The sequence below is a fragment of the Chiloscyllium plagiosum genome, chromosome 16, assembly GCF_004010195.1.
Source record: "Chiloscyllium plagiosum isolate BGI_BamShark_2017 chromosome 16, ASM401019v2, whole genome shotgun sequence".
Taxonomy (NCBI): domain Eukaryota; kingdom Metazoa; phylum Chordata; class Chondrichthyes; order Orectolobiformes; family Hemiscylliidae; genus Chiloscyllium; species Chiloscyllium plagiosum.
In genome coordinates this window covers 52023700-52037767 of record NC_057725.1, presented here as the reverse complement: position 1 = coordinate 52037767, position 14068 = coordinate 52023700, and the positions used below count along the sequence as shown (strand labels likewise).

General features: G+C 40.9%; 1 protein-coding gene across 2 annotated transcripts in view; it reads left to right on the top strand.

Annotated features, from left to right (window-relative positions):
- The first annotated feature begins 345 nt into the window (after nucleotides 1-345).
- The window catches only part of LOC122557905 (anoctamin-9-like), a 130459-nt gene continuing 116736 nt past the window's right edge, over nucleotides 346-14068 (top strand). For both annotated transcript variants that reach the window (XM_043706111.1, XM_043706110.1), the window contains exon 1: nucleotides 346-646. In XM_043706111.1, the coding sequence (XP_043562046.1) occupies nucleotides 638-646 (9 nt within the window). In that variant the 5' untranslated portion in view covers nucleotides 346-637. The remainder of the gene's footprint in view (nucleotides 647-14068) is intronic.

The window sequence follows — 14068 nt, the reverse complement described above, 5'->3', positions numbered from 1 at the left end:
AGGTCTATCTTCTTAATAACATTATGAGGGAGTCTGTTCTGGCCCAGATCACAGGAGTCAGAATTTCTCTGACCATCCTAATATTTTTGCGAGAATATACTTTATTCATAAAATTTCTAAAAGTTCATTCCAAAATGAACTGGCTTAAAAATTATGGTAAGTACAAATAAAATTCAACTTGTCACCTTCTTAGGTACCTCAATGCAATTGTCACATACTTCGGATTTACAATTAGACCTGTCAGGCACACAGCCATGTTGGAAGTAAATGCTTGTGATCCTTTTCTGGTGAACACCCGGCGCGCAGAAGAGGTATAACACTGCGATTAGACGCTTATATTATTGTGCCTCGGGTCTGGAATGAGGAAGTTGTAGTTGGGAAACGTGAATGCTGATTAGGCGTTTCTCAGTAATCGTGGGGCTGCCTAACCACACCAAAAAAGTTTCGAGGCGTATTTGATTGTTTTGGGCATGACACAGATGCATCGAAAAGGGGGACGCTGGTGAACTTTGACTGTACATGGAGGGAGGCACTTACATGTTACTAATGACACAGAACTGGCTGGAAATCGGCAGGATTTAGATACATGTGTAACTTTGGGTAAAACATTCGTCGTTCGAGATTACAGTCAGAGACTATGGAACAGGTAAAAACAGATAATTAAAATGTTTTGTTTACATCTCTTGTCGGAGAACAGCGGCCACGAACTCTTTAACGCAGGGCACCCGAGTACGGACAAGTTTTAAAGTTAAAAAATAAGGCAGAAGCAGGAACGTTCAACTCACTTTCTTGCGAGAAAATTCAACTTCTTAGTTTCAGTTTTAGTTATAAAGACACTTAGCAAAATTAAATTGCCATTAAGTTCGAAAATTAGTTTCGATGTTGCCAGGCATAAAAGGACATGGTTCACATGGTTGTAGGTGTAGACGGCCTATTTTGAGCAACTGATTTGTTGGGAAGGGTTCGGAATGGATCAGGGTTGTGTCTGGAACAGGAGTCTGGAAAGCAGGTTTCTTTTGGCAAAAGGAGACTCAGTTACTTCTGAGGCGAAAGTGAGGACTGCAGATGCTGGAGGTCAGAGTGTGATGTTGAAAGAGCACAGCTCCAAATCATGACAGCAGGTCAGGCAACATCCAAGGAGCAGGAGGATCGACGTTTCGGGTATAAGCCCTTCATCAGGAATGACTCATTCTTGGCCTCATTCCTGATGAAGGGCTTATGCCCGAAACGTCGATTCTCTGCCCCTCGGGTGCTGCCTGACCTGATGTGCTTTTCCAGCACTACACTCTCGATTCAGTTACCTATGAATATTGATCGGGTAATTTAGTGAGGAGATGCATATGTCCTTAAAGGAGTTGATCTAATATTGCACCATTAACGCCAAAAAAAAGGGACCATCGGCTGGGGTTCCTTACCAACTCCTCCACACTCACGTTTTGTGGAATCGCTGTCTGAATTCATTCAGCTGGGCGGAGGACAGCAAAAAGGATAGCAAAATGAGAAGAACGTTTACCATGCAACTAAAATTCGATATTTACTCCCCTGTTTGCTGTTCTAATAATTTGCTTTTATCCATGGGTGGTGTTACATAGAGTCAATCACAGAATCCCTACAGTGTGGCCACAGGTCCTTCAGTCCAGCAAGTCCACACCAACCCTCCAAAGAGTATCCCACCCAGATCTATTCCGCTACCCTATTACTCTACATTTACCCCTGACTGATGCACCTAACCTCCACATCCCTGAACATTATGGGCAATTTAGCACAGCCAATTCACCTAATCTGTCGACCTTTGGATTGTGGGAGGAAACTGGAGCACCCGGAGGAAACCCACACCTCCACGGGGAGAATGTGCAAACTCCACACAGTCACCTGAGCTAGAATCGAACCCGGGTCCCTGGCACTGTGAGGCAGCACTATTAACCACTGAGAACCATGCGATGGAGGAAAGTGCTCAACCTATTTAATTTCATATTTCCAGAAAATTATGCCTCAATTTTTCTTCTAAAATAAGTCCAATGCAGCCTCAGGCACCATCTCCGATACCAGGACATGGTAGTTTAGCCATTTGCATTATTACATTATAGATAAACCTCAGCACAGTATTTCAAAGATTGGGTAAGAGGAGTTCTTAGCTCTGCCAGAGAATATGGTGCAAATTCGATCATTGTTTTCATTGGGAACATGGAATATTCAGGTTGGTGAATGCTGGATTTGTATGATGCAATTGACTATAAACTCACTGATACAGATTGTGAACACACGATCTGAGGAAAAAAGTTCAATGAGTTTCAAGCAAGACTGCAGTTTAGAATGATTTCAATTTGCACAAAGATAGATATGTGAAAGAGTCCCAATGAAAATTACTCATGTGTCTTAATAAATATTCAGCAAATGAATAGGATTACGTGAAGAAGGGATGAGGTGGATACTTCAAGGGAAACACGGACAAAGTTTCAAGTTCAATGTGGTGGTGGATTTAAAACCAAAAGAGAAAATGCTGGAAAATTTCAGCAGGTCTGGCAGCATCTGTAAGGAGAGAAAAGAACTGACGTTTCGAATCTGACTGACCCTTTGTCAAAGCTCAAGCTTTGACAAAGGGTCAGTCAGACTTGAAATGTCAGCTCTTTTCTCTCCTTACAGATGCTGCCAGTCCTGCTGAGATTTTCCAGCATTTTCTCTTTTGGTTTCAGATTCCAGCATCCGCAGTAATTTGCTTTTATCCAGTGGTGCTGGATTTGCTGAGTAGGAATGTGTCAGTGGCTCTTCACAGACTGCTTGATTCTTTGTTTTATTTGCAAAAGAAAATTTTGAACGATGCACATAAGGTATCTGATCCACTAGCCTTTGCTGCAAGTTCTGCCCAGATGCCCCAATGCTGCAGGGAGGGAGTTGGTATTTACAGTGCCAATTACTTAGATAAAGTTGATTATTAGAAATGTGGGACTTGATACATTTCTGGACTATTGTTTGGGAATTAGGGAATAAGGGGTAAATGTAGGGGTATGGGTGGGTTGCGCTTCGGCGGGGCGGTGTGGACTTGTTGGGCCGAAGGGCCTGTTTCCACACTGTAAGTAATCTAATCTAATCTAATCAGACTATTTAGGTAGAGTCTAGAAAAGAGATTGCATGTTGTATGCAGAAAGAATGAATGCAATCAACTGAATGTCCTTTGCTCACTTTATAATTTTCTCTTCTCAGGTTTTGCTGTGGTTGTTTTGTGGTTAGACTATAAAAATAACTTGCACAGTGCTTTTCACGTCATTAAATGATTGACATAACTTACATAATGAGATAGGTGAAATGAGGTATTAAGAGAGGAAAGTGAGGCAGAGAGAGGGAGACACACAAGTAGAAAAATTCTAAAGCTAAGGCCATTTCCTCCCAAATATTTTCCCACTATAATCCCATTTGGTCACTTATTGGGATCTCTGGGTGAGGACTCAGCATGGGAGCAGGAATTGGAGAAGAGCCCTCAGATGGAGAGCAGGGAAGGGCAAAGTTCCTTGGTGACCATTGCTACCTTAGAGCTCACAACCCCAACATTTCAACTCCAGCCTGTTTTGGGTGCTGACACTTATGCTGGGTGTTTTGGCTTAAGGCCCATGCAAGTAAAGGCATATGGCTATTAAGTGCAGAGTGTTTAAAATTAGGAAAATTCAAGAAATAGTGGAGGTGGTAGTATAGTAATAATGTTACTTGACTAGCAATTCAGAAGTCCAGGCCAATGTTCTGAGGACATAGGTGTGAATCTCATCACAATAGATAGTGAAATTTGGATTCAATGAAATCTGGAAGAAGAGCTAACCTAATGGCAACCATGTACCTGTAATCACAGTTGATTGTCATAAAAACCCATTCTGTTCACTCATGTCCTTTAGAGAAGGAAATTTGTCTTCCTTACTTGGTCTGGCCTACATGTGACTCCAGATCCATAACAATGTATTTGATTCTTAGCTGCCCTCTGTGCAGTTCAGGGCAATAAATGATGGCCTAGCTTGTGATGCCAGTAGCCAATAAATTAATTTTTAAAACGTTGCAATTGGATGACTGCAGTTATGAGGGTTGTGGGGCTGGACGGTAGAAAAAACTTAATGAAAATAAATATAGGTCTCACAGTCAGAAACAGGGAAAGTTATATTTGGGAACAAAGAGATATCAGGGCAATTAAGTACATACTTCTGTCCTGTCTACACAAAGGAGCACACAGTAACATCCCAAGAACATTGGGAAACACAAGGTCTAGTGAGGGTGAGTAAATGAATAAAATTATTATTAGCAGGGAAATGGTGTTGAGAAAATTGATGGGATTAAAGGCAATAAATCCCAGGGTTTGATAATGTACATCTAAAGTACAGTGTACTTAAAAAAGAGGCTGTAGAGATAGGGGATACATTGGTGGTCATCTTTCAACAGACTCTGGAATAGTTCCTATGCACTGGAGGGTTGTTCATGTAGCTGTAGAGATCAGTGTTTAAATTAGATTACTTACAGTGTGGAAACAAGTCCACACCGACCCTCCGAAGAGGAACCCACCCCTTCCCCTACATTTACCCCTTCACCTAACCCTACGGGCAATTTAGCATGGCCAATTCACCTAACCTGCACATTTTTGGACTGTGGGAGGAAACCCACGCAGACACGGGGAGAATGTGCAAACTCCACACAGATAGTTGCCTAAGGCGGGAATTGAATCTGGCACTTGTGCTAACCACTGTGCCACCGTGCCACCCAGCTATTCACAATGTATAATAATGAATTAAATGAGGGATCCAGTTTTCAGATAACAAAAAGTTTGTTGGATTAGTTATCAGGAGAATGCAGAGATGTTTCAATGTGATATGGACAAGTTGAGTGATTGGGCAAATGCATTACAGATGCATGCACTATGGACATATGTGATGTTATCCACTTTGGTGACAAACACAGGAAGGTAAATTATTATTCGAATGGTGATAGATTTGGAAAGGATAGGTTGCAGTGAGAACTGGCTGTTCTTGTACACCAGGCAGTGAAAGTAAACATGCAAGTGCGCAGAAAGCAAATGGCATGTCAGCTTTCATAGTGAGAGGGATTGAATGCAGGAGCAGGCATGTCTTGTTATAACTGTTCAGAGCCTTGTTGAAACTACACTGGTGAATTGTGTGTAATTTTGATCTCCTTATCTGAGGAAGAATATTCTAGCTATTGAGGAAGTGCAACAAAATTTAGCAGACTGATTCCTGGGATGGCAGGGCTGATGTGTGAAGGCAGACTGGATCGTTTATAACTATATTCACTGGAATGTAGAAGAATGAGGAGGGCATCTAGAAACCTATAAAATTCTAACAGGACTGGACAGAATAGATGCAGGTAAGATGTTCCTGATCACCAGAGAGTCAAGAACCAGAAGTCATAGTCTAAGGCTACAGAATACAGGTTCATGAGAATTGTACCAGGAATGAAGGGCTTAACATATGAGGAACGTCTGAGGACTCTGGGTCAATATTCAATAGGGTTTAGCAGGATGGTGGGAATCTAATTGAAACTTACAGAATACTGATGGCCTGGACAGAGTGGATGTTGGGAAGTTGTTTCCATTGGTAGGAGAGACTAGAACCCAAGGGCACAGCTTTAGAATAAAGAGAAGACCTTTTAGAAGGGAAATAGGTAGAGAGTGGTGAATTTATGGAATTCACTGCCACAGAAGGCTGTGGAGGCCAGGTATATTGAGACATATTTAAGTCTGAGATAGATAGGTTCTTTGAGGAGAAAGTGAGGTCTGCAGATGCTGGAGATCAGAGCTGAAAATGTGTTGCTGGAAAAGCGCAGCAGGTCAGGCAGCATCCTGTTCCCTGGATGCTGCCTGACCTGCTGCGCTTTTCCAGCAACACATTTTCAGCATAGATAGGTTCTTGATTGTCAAGGGGATCAAGGGTTATGGGGAAAAGCAGGAGAATGGGGTTGAGAAACCTATCAGCCATGATTAATTGGCACAGCAGATTTGATGGGCTGAACCACTGTGGGGACCACTGTTGTTTGTGCTGTACATAAATAATCTGGAGGAAGGTATAGGTGGCCTGATTAACAAGTTTGCAGATGATACTACGATTGGTGGAGTAGCAGACAGTGAAGAGGACTGTCAGAGAATGCAGCAGAATTTACATGCATTGGATAATTGGGCAGAGAAATGGCAGATGGAGTTCAATCCAGACAAATGTCAGGTGAGGCATTGTGGAAGATCCAATTCAAGAGCAAACTATACAGTAAATGGAAAAGCCCTGGGGAAAATTGATGTACAAAGAAATTTGGGTGTTCAGATCCATTGTACCCTGAAGGTGGCAATGCAGGTTGATAGAGTGTCAAGAAGGCATACGGCATGCTTTCCTTCATCAGACAGGGTATTGAGTACAAGAGTTGGCAGGTCATGTTACTGTTGTATAACACTTTGGTTCGGCCACATTTGGAATACTGCGAACAGTTCTGGTCACCACATTAACAAAAGGATGTGGATGCTTTGGAAAGGGTGCAGAGGAGGTTCACCAGGATGTTGCCTGATATGGAGGACACTAGCTATGAAGTGAGGTTGAGTAGATTAGGATTATATTCATTAGAAAGATGGAGGTTGAGTGGGGACTGATTGCGGTCTACAAAATCACGAGAGGTATAGACAGGGTGGATAGCAAGAAGCATCTTCCCAGAGTGGGGGACTCAAGCACTAGGGGTCATGAGTTCAAGGTGAGAGGAGAAAAGTTTAAGGGAGAAATGCGCGGAAAGTTCTTTACGTAGAGGGTCGTGTGTGCCTGAAATGCGTTGGCAGTGGAGGTGGTAGAGGCAGGCACGATAGCAGCATTTAAGATGAATCTAGACAGATACATGAATGGGAAGGGATTAGAGGATACAAATCCTTAGTAAATAGATGACAGGTTTAGATAGAGGATCTGGATCAGCGCAGGCTTGGAGGGCTGAAGGGCCTGTTCCTGTCCTGTAACTTGCTTTGTTCTTTGAATGGCCTAAATTCTGCTCCTATGTTTCACTCTATCCAATGTTCCATTTTTCTGTGTAGTACAATAATAGGAGGGTTCAAAGCAATGGAGAGATTTGAAAATAAGGATAACATTTTCAAATCAAGGTGTTACTTGACTGGGAGCCAATTTAGGGCGGTGAGCAAATGGTCAAAAGTTGAACAGGACTTAGTGTGATTTAGGGTATGAACAGGAGAGTAGTGGATGAACTCAGTTTACAGTCAGCGGAATGTGCATGACCATCTGGGAATATGTTAAGGTAATTGAGTTGAAGGGTAACAACGCTGTAAATTAAGGGTTTCAGCAACGGTGAACATGGATGGTGCTGTTAAGGCAGAAATAGAAATTGTAAGAGCACAAATGTGTGACTCAAGCTCAGTTCGGGGTATAACACGATAGTTCAGTTCTCATGCAACCCCATGTTATAAGAAAATCATGTAATAGCATTTAAACTAATGTGGCTGGAATTATGTTATAACTAACACACACTTTAAAAGTTTGTGTTTTAGAAACAGTGTCCCTAATTTGTCAATCGTATTATAGCGAATTTGCATTAATGAAATGCGCATTATAGCAGAACAATTTGTAGTCTGTTTTTGGTCGCAGACAGTTGTCCAAGAAAGTAATAGAGTTGGTAGCTAGGGAACTGAATTTGAAATGGGGACTTAAACCAAGAACTTCAGTCCTTCCAATATTTAATTGGCGGAAACTAATGCTGAGTCAGTACTGGATATTAGATAAGAAATCAGATAACTTGGCAACAAGAAGGAATTAAGATAGGTGGTATTTTGGTAGAGCTAGGTGTAGTCAAGTTATATGAAAACTAATGCTGGACTTTGGATGATGTTGCTAAGGAATGACACATAGGTGAAATTGGAAGGGACCAAGCATAGAATCTTAGGATGACATCAGTGATGTTGGAACAAGTGAAACCGTTGCAAGTAACACTCTGGAAATAGTTAGATAGGTAAGAATGGAACCAGGGGGGAACAAATCCACTCAGTTGGCAGACAGTAAAGGATTATTGGTCAAAATTGTAATGTAATATGCATCAAAGGCTGCACTCAGTTAGATATAGATGAAGAGGTAGAGTTCACCTTTGCCAACCAAAGGATGTTGTTTGCAACTTTGATTAAAACGTTTTCAGTGCTGCAATAGGATTGGAGGAATTCAAACCTGGATTTCTTGAAGAATGGAGATGGTGGTGCTATAGTTTAGCCTTTTGGTAAAGTGCAAAGTATGCATATACTATGTTTAAAATCTTGAAAGTTTTGGCATGAAGTGAAGCCACGTCTTATCGTGTATTATTTTGCTAATAGGAACTTCATAATAGGAAATCAGCATTTCGAACATATTAACTCAGGAGGATATCATATCAAATTACAATTACATTGTTCTTCTCATATTTAAAAGCACACATTTACAGAGAAGGGAATGAATTGAACACTAAATGGCACGTAATGAAAAGGTAAATTGAGCTTCAAAGATAGGACTGAGAAATACGATCACCGAACGTTTGAAATCAATTAGAAAGGGGATAAGTAAAGGTGAGAATAATGTATAACCATTCTGAAAGTTAGACTCCAATGACTTAAAGAGTAGTTATCACTTAGCGAACAAAGGAACTGAGGAATAGGAAAATCCCAGAAGAATTAAGGATAAAAGGAGGGACATTGTTAACCAATCTGAATGTTGGGCTAGATTTAATATGGGCATTGAGGATCTCTCCCACCTGTTAGAAATCAATGGAGATACACATGCTGCTTTTTTCCTGAGTGGCTTGATGAAATTAACTGGCCAGTGTTGGTCCTTCCCTAGGATTACTGGGAGCAGGTTTCCCAATTCCTGCAAGCTAATCAGAACCAGTAGCTCTCATGGTGCCACTGGTTGTGATGGCTTCTGCAGGAAATGCTACGAGGACCTATCCCATAAAGGAGGCCTCCAGGGGGCACAAAAAGCCATTTAATTCACATTTACTCCCTTATTTACCGCATTTACCAAATGGATAATTGGCATCAATTGGCTCATAAATGAGTAATTGACATCCTAATATCATCTTCTTCTTCCCTCCCTATATTAATCATGGGAGGCTTTCCCTTTGTTGGTAGACTGATCTACAGCCTGTCTGGCAATTAAATGGGCTTGATGGCTATGCTTCCTGTCACGACAGGCTGGATTAAATTCTACCTGCTGGATCTATTTCTCTCATCGAACATGTCATCCACTACCTCTTTCAGCAATCTGAAGGGACTATCCCCTCTGCAATATCCTGGATCATTCCGCAATAGCCTTCCAACTCCCTGTACATGTTCCATGCCACCTTCCTGAAATAAACACCTGGTTTTTCACCTCCGCCCTTCCCACTGCCCAGCACCCCAAGCTCTCTTTCTAGGTGAAACAACAATTTACCTGTTCCTCTTTAATTTGTTTATGATATTATCTGTTCGTAATCTGGTCTTCTCTATAGTGGGGTTGTCAAACACAGACTGAAAGAGATGTATGTGGAAGATACCTCTGCTCAATCCATGAGCATGACCTTGAGCTCTTTTTCATTAATTTTAAGTCTCTTCCTTACTGCCACTCTGACCTTTCTGTCTTGTCTTTCTAGACTATTTAAGTGAATTTTAATGGAAATTTGAGGGATAACACATCATCAGTCGTTTAAGCACTTTATTCTTCTGGACTAATTTTGAGTTCAATAATTCAGATCCTTTCTACTGCTCTCAATTTTTTACATGATAATCTGTTTTGTTACCTAATCTCTCCTACCTCCCATTCTATCACAGACCCTACATTTGTTCTTTCCTTACCCCATGCCTCACAACTTTCCTACATATTCATATATTTGCAACATAAGTCAGGAAAGAATGCCAAAACAAAAATCTTTCAGAGAGCCTTTTGGCACTGAAAATGCTTAAAATCCAAAAGCATCTGTAGACATTGTTTTTCTGATTATTAGTAGAGTTCGGAGTGGGATCTGACCTATGGCAAGTGAAGAGGGTAACTCACTGGTTTTAATATTTAATGGATCAGTAACTTGGCTGTTGAGGAAGGCAGAAGCTCACAAGACTACTGAATCGGCTGATTTTCTGCTTATACAGAGTCTGCACTTCCAACAAGCCACTTTCGATATATTGCTGGCTGTGAGGAACCTTGGTGGTTACAAACAACATATTAAATGCATAAAAACTAACAGTGACCTCAGGAATAAAATATGTTCCTCTAAATGCAAAGTTTTATTTATGAATACAGTACTGATAATTACACAGAGCAAGGCTATTGTATTTACCAGACAAGATTCGGCAAGTCCAATGTTTGATCTTGATGCATACTGAACTAGTTAGGGCAGTTAGAGTGCTTTGGAATTACTGTGTGCAGGGAACCAGTGTCAGCTAGATTCTCACTTCTGATCACTATTCAATGAATACAGGGTGACCCCCGGTTACCGCAATTTCACTTACCCGCGGTTTACCGTGGCCCCAACATATAAAAGTGAACAATCCAGAGCCAGGGACCAGGAGGCTGCCAGGAAGGTACATTTCCCATTTAAATAAATAGGTTCACATCTCTCTGCGGTTTCGGGCTTCCGTGGTAGGTCCTGAAACAATTCCTGATGAAGGGCTTTTGCCCTAAACTTCGATTTTACTGCTCCTCGGATGCTGCCTGACCTGCTGTGCTTTTCCGGCACCACTCTAATCTTGATTCTAATCTCCAGCATCTGCAGTACCCACCTCTGCCTGGAACATATTCCCCGGGGAGACTACTGTATACTGGAAAATATTTGTGCACACATTGGCAGAGAACCAAGATATCCCATAAGTAGACTAGCCTATCTGCAAATTCTGTCTAGATTCACAAATAAAGAATGGTGAGTGTCAAGAGCTTCTCTCATAAGCTGCTTTTTCAGCAAGCGAAATTTTACCCAACGGTGAACAATAAATATCTTCTCCATTTATAAGATGAAAATGTAGATTTCAAAATTTCAAAAAATTTCAAAAATGTGTTGCATCACAAGATATGTGATACACAAACAACAAAACATAAGAATCCTAACCATTCAATTTCCCCTGCCTCCTTATACTATCATCTTAAACCTTTAACTTATTCAAACAGTTTTCCCTTGAGACAAGCAATTATATTATCTTTTCCAGCAATGTGAATAATCTTTACATTAAATGGTCATTAAATGAAACAAAATGACGCCATGCAAACAGTCTCGCATTTTGAACTTTGTACTTTTCAATGAATGTTTGTGGAGTATGGTGAGTGTAATGTTTGTCTGTTCATGTGTTGGTCATAGAAACATAGAAAATAGGGGCCTAAGCAGACTATTCACCCGTTTGAGCTTGCTGTGCATCCATTATGACCATCGCTGGTCAATCAACTCATTAGCTTGTTCCTGACTTTTCCCCCACATTCTTTGATTCCTATAGCCCATTTGCTATATTCAACCCCTAGTTGAAATCATACCATGTTTTGGCCTTGACTGCGTTCTGGGGGAACACATTTCACAGGCTCACCACTCTCTGGGTGAAGAAATTTCTTCTTATCTCAGTCCTAAATGATTTTCCCCATTTCCTCGACAGTGACCACTGGTTCTGGACTCCCCCATCATTGGGAGCATCCTTCCAACATCCATACTGCTTAGTCCTGTTAGAATTTTCTTGGTTTCATAGACTTCAAATACCAAAGAAACAATACTAATCCTAAAGCCACCTTTACTACGATAGAATACTTTTTCTAATACTGGTTTAGTATATTACAACAGTACTCCACTGGTTTCTTCAAAGCCAACTTATCATTATGTAACAAGACTGCACCTACACCTAAGGGTCACAAGCATAAATTGCCATTTTGAAAGGTCTGGAAAAATCAGGGCGGCCAACACTGGTTCATCTATTAGAATTCTGTATTCTGCTGACCATACTACTATGGCTGGTACCTTTTCAAAGGTGCAGTTAAAATACTGAATTGATATACAAATTTCCAGTAAAACCCATTAGACATTGGTAAAACCCATTGGATGTGACAAAAGCAAATATTTCTTTAGCCCTTGATGTTTATGGCACTTGCCAATAGATCACTTATAGAAAGGAATAAGGCACCTCCAACCCTATTAATATGGTTTTACAATCACAGAATTGGGAATGAATCTGTTTGCATGACTGCATTTATAATTCTGTAGTCCATACAACATTGAATTGATGAGTCCAGTTTAGGAAGTAATTGCTACTCAGGTGAACTCCAACTGCTTTGGCTTGGTTGAATCAAGTGATTTTCCAGCACATAATGAATCTCTCATTCTATCTGAGCTCTTTTCTCCAAGCTCAACCATTAAGGATGCTGCATGAGCAGTGCCCAGTCTTCATTCGCCCAGTTCATTTGTCTTGCTAGTTTCTTAACTCCAACATTCTTTTCCCAAACTTTGGTATGGCCTCTGCAATCGTTTTACTGGATTTCAAATTCGGACTCAGATTCTCCCCACTAGAATCTGCATTGGCCTCTAAGTTCCCCCGTTTCAACTGGATCATTTAAAGCTTATATTGCTACTCTTCTCTTTCCCTTTACATTTTTCATTTTTCATTTACATTGTCATCTCCCTCTCTCTTTCTTTGTTCTGTGCTGTATGACTTTATGTCTTTTTTTTGCCATTGAGAACTAATTCCTTCATTTTCTCTTCATGCTCAAGCTGCTTTAACCATAATCCAACACTACCTGTTACTGATGTGTCACTACCCAGAGTGGCAGGTCTCACTTGTATTTAACTAACTCCAAATGTCATACTTACACTTCCAATATCTCTGCCAGGCAGTGCTACCTTCAGTTCGTACTAATTCCATCAGCTTGGGCTTTGAAAGTTCACTTATGATAGCTGAGGACAACTCTGCCACCTGCAGGAAATCCTTTGCTGTTTCCAGGGCCATTCTTAAATGCAGTACAGAATATGGTGTTCTCCTTGCCAGTGTTATTTACTAATGCTACACCATCATTGTCTCAATTTTAAAGTTAATTCCAGTAAGAGTGCCCAAATCTTGTCATGCCTCACTGGGGTAGCATTCTTGAAATGATAAGTTAAATTTTTTTGGAAGCTCGCAAAGTCCACAACTTACCTGTCAAAGTCCACAATTTACATTCCATGTTTCTGTTCTTAACAAGAACTACAATTTATAAAAATAAGAAGTTTCTAACTACAGATAAACAACAATGAATTATTGACATATAATTGTAACAGTTAAAACACCACTAGCCACACATATAGACAGACACAATCAGACAAAAGAAAATTGGTGTTATGTGTGAAAGGAAAATCTTGAGAAGCAGACCAATGGCCCCGTCCACTGTATTGGCTGAGAGATTCTTTTGCTTGCCAGGAGTTGCAGTTCTTCAATCTATCTTCTCTAGGTCCTTCACAGGAGGCACAGATAATTGATACATTAACTAGAAATAAACTGGCTTTCTTTAGGCATGAGGTATTATACTAGAGAGAAAGACATACTGCCTCCCCTTCTGTAGGTCAAAGGCTCCTGCCAGTATCCTTCACATCCATAAGCTGTTCAGTTATCAATCAGATTGCTGTTGTCAGACTTATGCCTTTGTCATCCACAACTGGTCACAACTCCACAAGCTAATTGATTACTTGTTGCCAGTTGAATCTCCCTTTGTGTGCATCCCCTAGAGCTGGCCCATCTACAAATAATTGTTCGCCCTCACTGTCTGAACAAAGAAGCAGTGTAAACTTGACTTACAATCAGTACCTTGCGTTTTTAGAAATGCAGCAATTCCTTCTATAATCCTTGGTGTTAAGACAGTCACAGAATCACTGAATCGACACAGCATGGAAGAAGTCCATTCAGTCCATCATGCCTGCACTGGCTGTTTAAACAAACATCTTTACCCAATTCTGGATCAATGGTGCTGGAAGAGCACAGCAATTCAGGCAGCATCAAGGAGCTTCAGCAAAATCGAGGTTTCGGGCAAAAGCCCTTCATCAGGAATAAAGGCAGAGAGCCTGAAGCGTGGAGAGATAAGCTAGGGGGGGGTGGGGGTGGGGAGAGAGTAGCATA